This window comes from Magnolia sinica, chromosome 9, assembly GCF_029962835.1.
Source record: "Magnolia sinica isolate HGM2019 chromosome 9, MsV1, whole genome shotgun sequence".
Taxonomy (NCBI): Eukaryota; Viridiplantae; Streptophyta; class Magnoliopsida; order Magnoliales; family Magnoliaceae; genus Magnolia; species Magnolia sinica.
Genome location: NC_080581.1, coordinates 59,923,359 through 59,935,496, shown reverse-complemented (window position 1 = coordinate 59,935,496; position 12,138 = coordinate 59,923,359). Strand labels below are relative to the sequence as shown.

Genomic DNA, 12,138 nt, shown 5'->3' with positions numbered 1-12,138 from the left:
AACATTAGCTTCTTGAAATAGGACCATCTGATACTTTCATTTCTTACCATCCAATAGATGTCCACCAATTGGATAGTCACGTAATCAGATAAGCCTAATTGCAGTTCATGATACATACAAAATGGGACCCACAATTTTTATTTTTATTCCATGTGCAAATTTTAAGTAATTAATAAGTGCCTGCACATCATTCATCATACCCTTCCAAAGTATCATAGCTTTTCTGTTACATTAAGGGACCAGAATCCTCTGTACAAGACTTGTTGTATTCAGCTAGTAAAACACATAAGTTTTGTGGGGCTCACCATGTTCTTTATGTGACATCCACTCTGTCCATCAGGTGAGCCCATTGTTCAAGCAGCAGCAATATTATTGTTAATATCGCTGGTATTATCGTCAATACCCCCTATATTATTGGTATTTATCGCCAGCTCGACGATACTAATAACACTGTTACTATCAGAAATTCCAGGTACCGGTGATATATCACTGATATTTCTCAAAGTATCGCCAATTTATCGCAACAATTTCAACTGTATAAATTTCAGATGTCGCTTGTGTCGCCAATGTATTGGCAATATTATCAATAATATCGCCGATGTATGATATCACCAACTATTTATTTTAAAAAATAAATAAATAAATAAAGAAAACATTTCTATTTTTCTATGGGCACATGGTTGTATGATGAAATGCGTGTATGTGTGTGTGTGTGAATGCATGCATGCATGGATGGATGGATGGATCATGGATGCATGTATGCATGGATGGATGGTTGGATGGATGGATGAATGGATGGATGGATGTATGTATGCATGTAAGTGTGTATGCATGCATGCATGGATGGATGGATGGATGCACGCATGTATGTGTGTGCGTATGCATGAATGGATGGATGGATGGATCATGCATGTGTATATATGTGTCATTGTATGCATGCATGGATGGTTGGATGGATGGATGTGTTTGTATGTATGTATGTGCATGCATTGCATGGATGGATGGTTGGTTGGATCCACCATTTTGTTTTCCTAATACAGCAATACATGCTTTTAGGCCCTCATTAAAGGGAAACTTATTACGTATGCATCTTTTTTGCTATCATTTAATACCCGAATACACAAATATATGTATTTTAGCATTTGCTTAAGTATCATTGAAAATTCCAACATTTTTTCTCTGTTTCCCTATGTCAGTGTTACATGCTTTTAGGCAACCATTAAAGGAAAACTTACGTGTATGTGTGTGTTTTGCAATTATTTGAGTCTTAAATATGCAAATGTGTTTTAGCATCTCCTAAAGCTCCATTGAGAAATTCCACCATGTTTCCCCAATATTTTCCTCAATCAATGATGCATTTCAGGGTATCAGCAATAGCATTGATGATACTGATATATATTTCCAGAACCAGCAATACATGTAATGATTGTAACGATACCGATACTACGAACACTGGGTGAGACATCTCAATTTTGTCGTGAAGCCCAAAAATCAACTCGATACAAAACTTAGGTGGGCCAATGGATCAAGGGAGTTTTGGATTGTCTATTCATGCTAGTGAGGTATGCCTAATGAACATATTGGATGGAATATACACACGGTTGCATGCCCCACACACAATCTATGGTTGTCCCCCCTCCATTGTTTCCCTTTGTCATGGCCCACCTCAATTGTGGATCAGATTGGATTTTGGCATCGAGACCTAAAATCTAGGTGCGCACTTGATGTCCCAAGAGTGAATGTCACGTATACAACATAGTGGGCTACGGAGCTTGATTATTAAACGCACGCGCACATACACACAAACATATGAATAATAATCCTATAGTGTCCACATTACCTCGAGTTATAGTAGTGTTGACCTATGTGGGGCCCGCCATGATGTGTGCATCAAAAGCCAACTCATCCACCAGATGTACCCTTCAATGCGAGGGCAAATTAGCCCACACCACATGATTTTAGAGCTCTTGGGCATGATTTTACACCATTTCCCTTTAGTGTAGCCCACCTGAGTTTTGGATTGACCTGATTTTAGGCTCGATTGGGAACATGATGGGTCAAACGATGGATGGAATGGATATCAAGCAGACATTATGGTGGAGCACATAGAGGTTGACACCAAGGGAAGCTTGCCATAGTGTCAACACTATGGGTTCATCTCTCCCACACAAAGAGGCACTCACATGTGTCTATGTCTATGGTGTAGGTACCAAGGGGACATATTTAAGATTAAATAACAGAGGGCATAAATAAAAATTGGCAAAAGGTAATAGACTGGTGAGCAAAGATTTAACACAACCCCATATCCATCAATATAAATTAGGAGGATAGCTAATTCTGCAGCTGCAGATCCCAGCATATTGACATAACCGCGGAATATGTTCATGCAACGTAAGCCATCCATCAGGAAGGCTTCACCACATACATGTGTTGTCCCAAAGAAGTCATCAGGGGGACCACAATGTAAACTCTCCAAAATGCTCACACGAATCTTGATTCAGAACTTACCAAATAGGGAGAATGCATCGACAAGAAAAATTAGAACTCACAGAACAATGTTATGTGCTGGTCCACTTTATTTTCTCTCGTCTGGGTTTGTTTCTTTTTAGTTGTGGTCTTTCCTTATGTTTCCTCCTATTTGTATCTTCTTATTTTACTTTTAATAAATTTATGCGCGGTATGCTCTCACCTTTCTGGGGGGGGGGGGTGGGAACAGAAAAGAAAAAGAAAAATTAGAACTCACAGAACAATGTTGCACACTTGCACTATATTCTAGTTAAAAGGAAGATAAGGGAAGGAAGGACATACTTTCTTTTGGACCATGAAATTCCACGTTGAATTCGTTAATTCCATCATTGATAGTCTCCACTGCATAGTCACTCATCATCCTGAAAAGGAAATGAGCAAAGTTAAAGGCATCATAATGAAAGAAACTAATCCCATATCGGTGCAACTAGAGTACATAAAAATGCAAGAGAAGATATTAGGAAACCTCAGGCAAACATTCATTCAAAAGGCCAACATAATAAGTAATAATGGACTAGGATTGAAAGGATGTAATGTGATAAAACAAGAGTTGCAGAAATCAGATTACACTGTTCAATTTGGACACTATCCTGAACTGATTTGTTGAAATTTTGAATTCAGTCCCTAATAATCAGGATCAGGGAACATAGCAGAATCGACAACCTCGACAACCTGCAATTTGGGTTAACCAATTTCCAATTCTGTTAAAATCAACAATTAACCCAAGGATTCTCAGTTTTCAGTTTCTGTTGCTTCCCCTCTGGATTGGTATTGCTCCAAAGTTCAAAGTAATGGGCACAAGTTTCCCGCTCAAAGTGTTAGTTAGGGTACATTTGGAAGTACCTTGGAAATGAGGCCAACGGAAAGCTTGTCAGCGAACTTGAATGAGAGAATTATTATTTCAGGTCTGGAAAAGAAGAAAACAAACCACCAGGCCCTTTGGGGATTCACTTTCCCAACTTTTTTTTTGAAAGGTCCCTTCGGGTTTCACTTTCATGACACCTCAAATGCACAGTCAATTCAAGTACAAGTCACCACATTCGCAGATTCAACCAAAAGTCGATTTGAGGGCTACTTCCCAACACTACATGAATAATTGAAGTAATGAGATGCGAAAAAAAAAAAAAGTAATGTACTTTTTTGTCAATAATTCAAGTAATGAACCTTTCTTAACTAGCCATCTAATTCAATCTCCTAAGCTGTGTATCAACAGTCCCACCATATGGATGTTCTTCAATGAAAAAGACAAGTCAAAAGTGTCCGATCGAAAGAAAGTGCAATCTACTTATATAGTGTTAGTGTGTGTGTGTGTGTGTGTATGGTGTTAGTGTGTGGGTGTGTACAATGTACACCCACACACTAATACTATCTAAGTACATTGCATTTTCTCTCTCTGTCACACTAGAAGTGCATCAGTAACTTAACCAAACTCTAGTGATAAGCGTCCCAGACTCATCTAGTCATTGTCTGTGATAGTCCCTCAACCAACAAATACATCACAATAGCCTGTTTTTCTAGTCATTGCTTGCTATCGTCCAGTACTCATCCAACTCTTTGTTGATCCTCATGAATTTTCGTGATTATGTCCCACCCTTCATCTTACCATAACCTGTGACTAGCAAACAGGGATAGAACTCTCCCTCCAGATGCTTTTTTAGAGGCAGGTCATGCTATCCTCAGTGATAGTGGTTTTAGAGCTATACTTGACATTTCTTTGCAAATACATCCGCGACTAGCAAACGAGGATAGAACTCTCCCTCTGGATGCTTTTTTAGATGCAGGTTGTGCTAGCCTCAGTGATAGTGGTTTTAGAGCTATACTTGACATTTTCTTTGCAAATTACATTCCTTTGAGATGTCCCTAAGTCAATCTGTTGCATCATTATTCTACTGAGCACCCATATGAAGTGATTCCAATATGGAGATCAGTGGATCATGAAAATTGTATGACATATGTCCTTTCATATAGGTCGTGGGCTTTCTGATCTTCAAGTCTGGTAGAGAATGCATACTCAAATGGGATTTTCTAGATCTAAACTTTTCTTCTCTTCCAAGCCATTTCTCTGAAAGTTCCCCAACTGAATCCCTTTCACCCGATGATTTCATCAAGAATCTGCATCATCTCAGGCTCCACTTAAGAAGATTCAACGATGGAGACCAAAGATTAGGAATGACATATGATATAAGCTCCTCATAAGAATATCTTTTGTGCATTCCAGATTTTCTTAGTCATTAGAGTTAGCCTTCTATGTACTAAAAACAATGTCCCAATGACACAGGATGGGCCTTGTTTGAAAGCCCACCGAGTTAGCCTTCCAATGAGCCCAAGATCGTGTGACTGGCATGAGAAGAGTACGTATTGACTAATTTACGTAAGAGCTATATGGTTATGACAGGATTTTGGGATAGTATTGTCCTTTTTATTAGAATAGATTGTCAAGGTTAGATTTAACGGATGCCTAAGATTAGACCAAGGTCTTCAATCTTTAACGTATACACAAGTTGTAGATGCACTATATCTGAATGGTGAAAAAGAAAAAAGAAAAAAAAAAAGGTTTTCTTTGTTAATCTTCTATTTTAATTAGTCCATGGAGTGTGCTGGTCCGACCAGTACAGTAACTAAACCAGGACTGCAAGGTTTAATGGAACTTAACGCAAAACTTTGAATCAGGCATCAGCGTGTCTATTGTTTTGATTCACTTGCTCACACCATTATCTATACTATCATGAACAAGGTGTTCCACATCCGTTACGATACGGACGTAAAAGCTGATATGTGTAGGTAACAATCGTGTCCATTACACAATATAGGGGTGAAACAGGTCAATTGATTTTTTAGGACTGTATCAGTCATTACGGAGCATAACGACCCTTACCCCCCCATAATAATTGAAAAACGACCACTTTTTTATAGTTAAATTCATTTTTCTTCTCATTTTTTCACTTTTCTTATTCCAAAAGCTTTTCTAGATTAGTCTAGAACAAATTTCGACAACTCTCACTATCGTTTTTAGCGAATAGAAGCTCTAAGGTCCTTTTTTTCCAAAAAATTGAAAAAAAATGATATTTGTATCTTTTTTTATTTCAAATTATAATGCTTGATTGTGATGTGTAAATATTTGAGACACATAACCATGTTCATAAATTCACCAGACAACCAGATACAACACTCTCACCAAAGAGTGGACTATAACGCTACTATAAACATGTTAAAAAATCGAATACATATTTGGAATATTTATATTATTCTGGATTTTCTAAATATTTTTCTTAAATTTTTTGGGCAAAAAAAAAAAATTTAACCATTACGGGGTCGTAACAGTCATTACGCCCCCGCATCAGCCATTATGGCTGATACCTATATCGGTAATAGTGGTGACCGTTAAAGCCACCGTTACCGATATGGAATATTTGGATCATGAAAAATTGTAGAAACTCATGATCATACTGTGACCATGGTCTATAAATTGAAGTATCAACCATTGTATTTTGGTTTTTTTTAAATATCATGAAAAATATTTCGATTTCTAAAATATAAACAATATTTGTTACAATGAGACCAAGATCAGTTCTAAAAACCACATAACAAGAAGATAAAGAAAAATGTCAAGAAAAAACTTACAACTTCATTACATCCATATCTCTTCGCTTGCTTGGAGAAGACATCTTCCTCAATAGGATTAAAGCCCAATTCCAAAACTATCACATGCCCAACCAAATTTTAGTTTTCAATGTCAAATTTTCATCACAACTTGGTACAATAAATTAGAACAAGACCAATAAAATAAATAAGTTGCCAAAGAACATACCGTATTAGCAAAGATCCGCAGAAAGAGATGTTATGATTACAACGAAAGAAATCAAGCTCAATTCCAAAAAATCATTCAATCCCCAAAGATAAGAAAGGAAAAGCACTTCTACAAGAAAAAAGACAAAAATCAAATGTCTGAGATAATTCACAAGGAGGTCAAAGAAGTTGTATCATGATATAAGTAAAAAATTCAACGAATACTACCCTCTATTGTAATTGTTTTTTCCTTACATTGGCTTATACATTTATAAATGCATTTATTTTTTACTAAGAAAAACAATACAAGGCACAAAAGTCGACGAAAGCACTCCTAGAATGCTAAGCTGCATTGCTACAACCTCAATAACAAGACAAGCACACCCAACCATGCCAACAAGCTCAAGGACAGCCATTACTTTTACTATAAACCATTTAGTCTTTTAATTAGAAAGAGTGGATGAAAAAAAGAAGAAAAGATGAACAGCTCACAAAGATGGGGAAAAAAACACGTAGAGCCTGCTTAAGTCCTTATTATTCAACAAACATGAATTACGAAAGCCTTGAGGTTGTTCCATATAGACATTTTTTTCAGGAAGAATGCCATAAAGAAAGCATTCTTGATATCAAGTTATAAAATGGATTAGCCTCAAAACACAACAAAAGTGAGAACTTAGAAGGTTTTACCAATAGGCTGAAGGTTTTATCGAAAAGGAAGCAATGCCATTAGTTATAGCCCTTGGCTACAAGAGAAGCCTTATAAGGCTCAACCAAGCCATCAGCACAACACTTATTTAATAGACTACGCAATTGCTAACAACGTTCACAGATATTGGGAGACGAGCCCAAGTCCCTTTGGCACAGAGGGCAGACATCTCACCACCGTAACTTGCCAATGAGGAGGCCTAGAGGCAGCAGTAGTGTAGGTAAAAGGTTTAGACTCAGCATAAAAGCGAAGTAAGAAAAGGACAATGAATGAGCCTTGGAGTGAGCAAGTAGAGGAATAGGATGAACAAGTGGAATAGAGGACTGTGCATGATGAGCATGAACAAGTAGTCTTGGGCCAATGATGATATAACTTACGACAATGAGCTACAAAAGATGAGGGCATGAAGAAGAATCTCTACCAATCAGGAAGCAAGCAGAAGGAGAATATCCCCCTTAAAGTAGAGGAAGAAGAAGCAATCAAGTAAAAGATGGGAGAAAAACAAGGCATGTAAACATGTAGCTCCTGAGATGGAAGAGTAACCACCAACAAATGGGAAGCAGGTCTCATCAAACACAAAATGATATGAGATCAGTGTTGAAGTGATATAGTCCCTGGACATACATTGATGCACCACACTCTGACAGGTCAGAGTGTGGTGCATCAATGTATGTCAAGGGACTTTATCACTTCAACAATCAGAACTTGACCACCCTGTGGATAAAGACAATGATAACCTTGTAATAATCAGTAAATCCAAGAAAAACCCAAGGACGAGAAGCATAGCTAAACTTGGTCCTCAGGAAAGATGTGGGATTATGTAATCAGGGGTACCTAAACACCCTAATACAGTAATAATCAGAAACCAAAATTAAGTATAGGGACAATTATTACTAGAATAAAAATTGGAAGATTGTTAAGTTGTCACAGAGTGCTTCAATACAAAGAAAAGATGGGCCTCTACAATGAAAAATAAGGGTCTATTCCATCTTGATCATATATCGATGTTTGCACTTAATAATTCCATTTTGCTGAATACAAGGACAAGGGACCTGATGAAGAATCCCATGAGCGCATAGATAGGACAGGCTATTTCAACAGCACCGGGCCTGGTTCGAAAAACTTGGCAATTCAATTTCCAACATTAGATTTAAAAGAGATGCCTTTGATCATTCTATATTTGTAAAATATATGAATGACAACACAACAATTCTTGTCATATATCTTAATGACATCATTCTAACTAGCACAAGCACAACTGAAATAGACAATGTTAAGAAATTCTTGGCCTTATCATTTGAAATGAGGGACTTAGGGCTATTGAAGTACTTCCTTGGTATTAAAGTGGCTCGCTCAAAACAAGGAATCTTTTTATCCCAATGTAAGTACATGCTAGATCTACTCGGTGCTCCTCTTGTTAACATACCTATTGAAGTAAATCATAAGTTACATAACTTACATGAGAGGCAATTAGACGAAATTCATAATCCTAGCATGTATTGCCAACTAGTGGTTTGACTAATTTATCTCAGCTTTACTTGTCATAACATCTCTTATGCGGTTGGAATTGTAAGTCGGTTTATGCAATGACCTTGTGTCATCGTCATCTCAAAGCAATCCATTCAATTCTTCGATATTTAAAAGCTGCACCTGGTCATGGTCTTTCCTATTCAAATCATGGTCATTTGAATATAAGTGATTTTTACGATGCTAATTGGGATAACTCCTCTGATCGACGCTCTACCATAGCATAAAAGGAAATCTAGTTACTTGGAAAAGCAAGAAGTAATTTATTGTTGCTTACTCCTCTACTAAAGCTGAATATCGGGTAACTACCCATGCAACATGTGAATTATTGTGTGAAAGTCATTATTTTGGATATGGGATTCACAATGACTCTTTAATTCCACTACACTTCAATAATCAAGCGGCCATACATATTGTGTCTAATCCAGTCTTCCATGAACGCACAAAGCACATTGAAGTCAATTGTCATTTCATTCAGGAGAAATTAGCTGTCAAACTTCTACATACACCATTTGTTCGTTCAAAAGATCAATTACCAGATATCTTTACCAAAGCCACGTCAATAGTGTGCCTCAAGACCATTAGCATCAAGCTCAGCATTAATAATATCCATGTTCCAACTTGAGGAGTGTTGGTGTACGCAGTTTAAAATACTCATGTAGAGTACTATATGTGATTAGGATTAGGAGTTGGACCTAGATTAGGATTAGTTCTCTAAAGTCGTTTTTAACTTTGCAATGGTCTATTGTAAATACAACTCTCTGTAAACTCCACTATTAATACATCATTAAGGAAAGGGGCAAAAATAACCCCCTCAACTCTCATTCATCTCTTCTTATTTTTCAATTACCAAATGTGGCCCTCTATAAAGAATAACATATCAAAGCCGATGGTTGTATTTTTTAAATATACTTATCAACATTATTGTCCAAGTGTGACTAACAAACCATTGATAGTGCCACTAAGTTGGACAAACCTATAAAAGACAAAACTTGGTCATTTACCAAACTGGCCCTATGATAATGCTTGACATCCAAAGGCATGGCAAAGGCTTGGTGCCTCCGCCAATTTCAATAAGAAGATCAAGAATGTATTCTTTTCTGGAACATTAAAAACCATCTCATTGAGTGAAGCACTTCTATTCCCAGAAAGTATTTCAAGTCCCCAAGGCCTTCTAACATTGAACACTTTACTAAGAAGTGCTTAAAATAAGTAATTAACTTTCCTCACCGCTCAAGCAAATTATCTCACCTTCATATTTAAGGAGTATACTTCTTCCAAATGCTTAACAATTTGAAAAAGAAAAAAATATATCCCATACCCACGCTTAAAACATTAAAAAAATAGACATAAAATCAAACTGATTACCAAAGAAATTGAAATCCCATAACAAATAAAAGAGCTACAACAAACATAACATTTGAATCATCCTAAGATAATTGTGTCTGTCAAATCAATTAAAATTAAAAATACAACTTATAAAGTCAAATTCCCATAACCCACATTTAAATAATTAGAAAAGACCAACATATTGAATCAAATTGAACACAACAAAAAAAAAAAAAAAAAACACATCAAAGATCAAATCAACATCCAATAACATTTAGGTTAATCACAAACCTACATCAAAATAATGATAGAAAAGACACGTCATAGCAAACTAAATACAATTACATAAAAGCCCATTCATAAAATCAAACTCTTATAAACCACATTTCAATCGTTGGATGGAATCAAATAACCAATTAAGATACCAGGATCCCACAACATTTAACTGAATGAGATGCCACATTTGAATCATCACAAAAAAAGACGCAAGGAATATAGTTAATTACCAAGAAAAGCCACATACAACATCAAAATTCATAGCATTTGAATAACCTATAACACCAAACCCAATGCATAGATCAACCCGACAAGACCCACAAAAATTCAACCAAAGAAAAGGGGTGTGTGTGTGTGTGTGCGTGCGCGCAGGGGGTGGGGGGAACGACTTTAGGAGCTGTTAGTGGTGCTTCTCTCCTTTCCCTTGCTTCGCCAGAATGAAAGAGGAAGAAAGGGCCTGAAGCCCAAACAAGCAACTAGAGAGAAGGGGGCACAATGAGGCAAGAATGAAGCAGGTAGAGGTGAAGCACGCTAGAAAATATTAGCCCAAAATTCCTTGAAGACTGCTAGGGTGAAGGCAGAGAAGCGAGGAGGAACCCAAGGAAATGATTCTAAGCTTGTCAACTTGCCTCTTTTGCAGCTATAATATCACCCCAATCTTGGTCTCTTTGAACTTCAAAAGAAAGGATCTAGCCATTCTTGCATATAATCTGTTCTTCGAGATAGCTGTGGTAGGGTGGTTGATTTCAAAATAGTTTGAATGTCAGGCAATTCAAAGTGGATGGACTGATACCTCTATTATGAGATATCAAAAGGCCCATTTAAGCAGCTTTGAGAGTGGAATCAAAAGGATGATCCATAGAAATTAACCTCCAAGCTACCGAACCATCAGGCTTCCATCAAAGAACACCAGAATACCTACTATCCAACTTAGCTGCTGAAATAATTCGAGAGTGCGAACTGAATTAGTCATGTGTAGCGGAGGCCTGCGGAGTAGTGCAAAACAACACCTTCTGAATGGTGGAATGATCAGTAAGGAGATTTCATGCTGCTGAGATATAGAACAAAGATTAGGAAAGAGCAGCTGAAGTTAAGCAAAAAGTGGTCATCTCTGATATTGATGCAGGACATGGAAATTAAACATGACGTGCAAGATTTTCAGGCTTAAGATCACACTAATTCAGAAACAATTACACAAAATTCCACATCCCAAATAAGTCAAGCACTCAATCAAGGGGAATCTTATGCGGATCCAGGCCTACACATGCTAGGGCCGGATCAATAAAAACTATAGACCAAACAACAATCAAAGGAAGATAAATTCATCCACACATGCACAAAAATAATTCCCCAATCCAAGGGGTTTACAGATTTCAATTCGGGGAACCCTAAGGTTGAAGAAAGGGCATAAAATTGGAGATTTGAGTAATTTAGGGTTAGGTTTAGGGATTTTAGGTGAAAGAGGAATGAAAGAGAGGAGAGAGACAAACCAGATAAGTACTGCACGTGTGGACAGTAGCAATGGCCCAGACACACGTGCGTGTGATCCCGGCCGCACGTATGTGGGGCCTACTATTCAGAAAAAGGCCACCTTGGCCCTGGTCAACCAGGGATGGACTCCAAAACCCCCAAATCTCAACTCGATCTGACGCACGGTTCGTGCGTGGTGCTCCGCCGTAGTTTCAGCTCTCCTGCAGGGCCAGATTCTGAAAATATACTGTAGAGAGAAAAACGCCTGCAAAAATTGATGTATTTACAGATGGAATGCTTGTAGGAGACGAGAAATATGGATGAAAGAATGTGCGGGTGAATCGAGATAGGTGTGGCTTCGCACCACGGTAGTCAGCCCTTCGAAGAAGAGAGGGTTTCACACCCAATTGAACCTCCACAACTAGAAATTTAGAGGAGCAAAAAAACGCAGCAATTTTATTAATCTTCATTCAATGGAATCAAAGGAGCTACAAGGGGTGCCTATTTATAATAAAACC

The 12,138-nt window shown here is 37.5% G+C and overlaps 1 protein-coding gene across 1 annotated transcript in view; it reads right to left on the bottom strand.

The window, feature by feature from the left end:
* LOC131255488 (ubiquitin-conjugating enzyme E2-23 kDa-like) overlaps nucleotides 1-12,138 on the bottom strand; it is a 33,498-nt gene that overhangs the window by 12,488 nt on the left and 8,872 nt on the right. The window contains exons 2-4 of the mRNA XM_058256231.1: nucleotides 6,335-6,442; nucleotides 6,148-6,224; nucleotides 2,809-2,888 (exon numbers count right to left, since the gene is read on the bottom strand). Coding sequence (XP_058112214.1) covers nucleotides 2,809-2,888; nucleotides 6,148-6,191 — 124 coding nt within the window. The 5' untranslated portion in view covers nucleotides 6,192-6,224; nucleotides 6,335-6,442. The remainder of the gene's footprint in view (nucleotides 1-2,808; nucleotides 2,889-6,147; nucleotides 6,225-6,334; nucleotides 6,443-12,138) is intronic.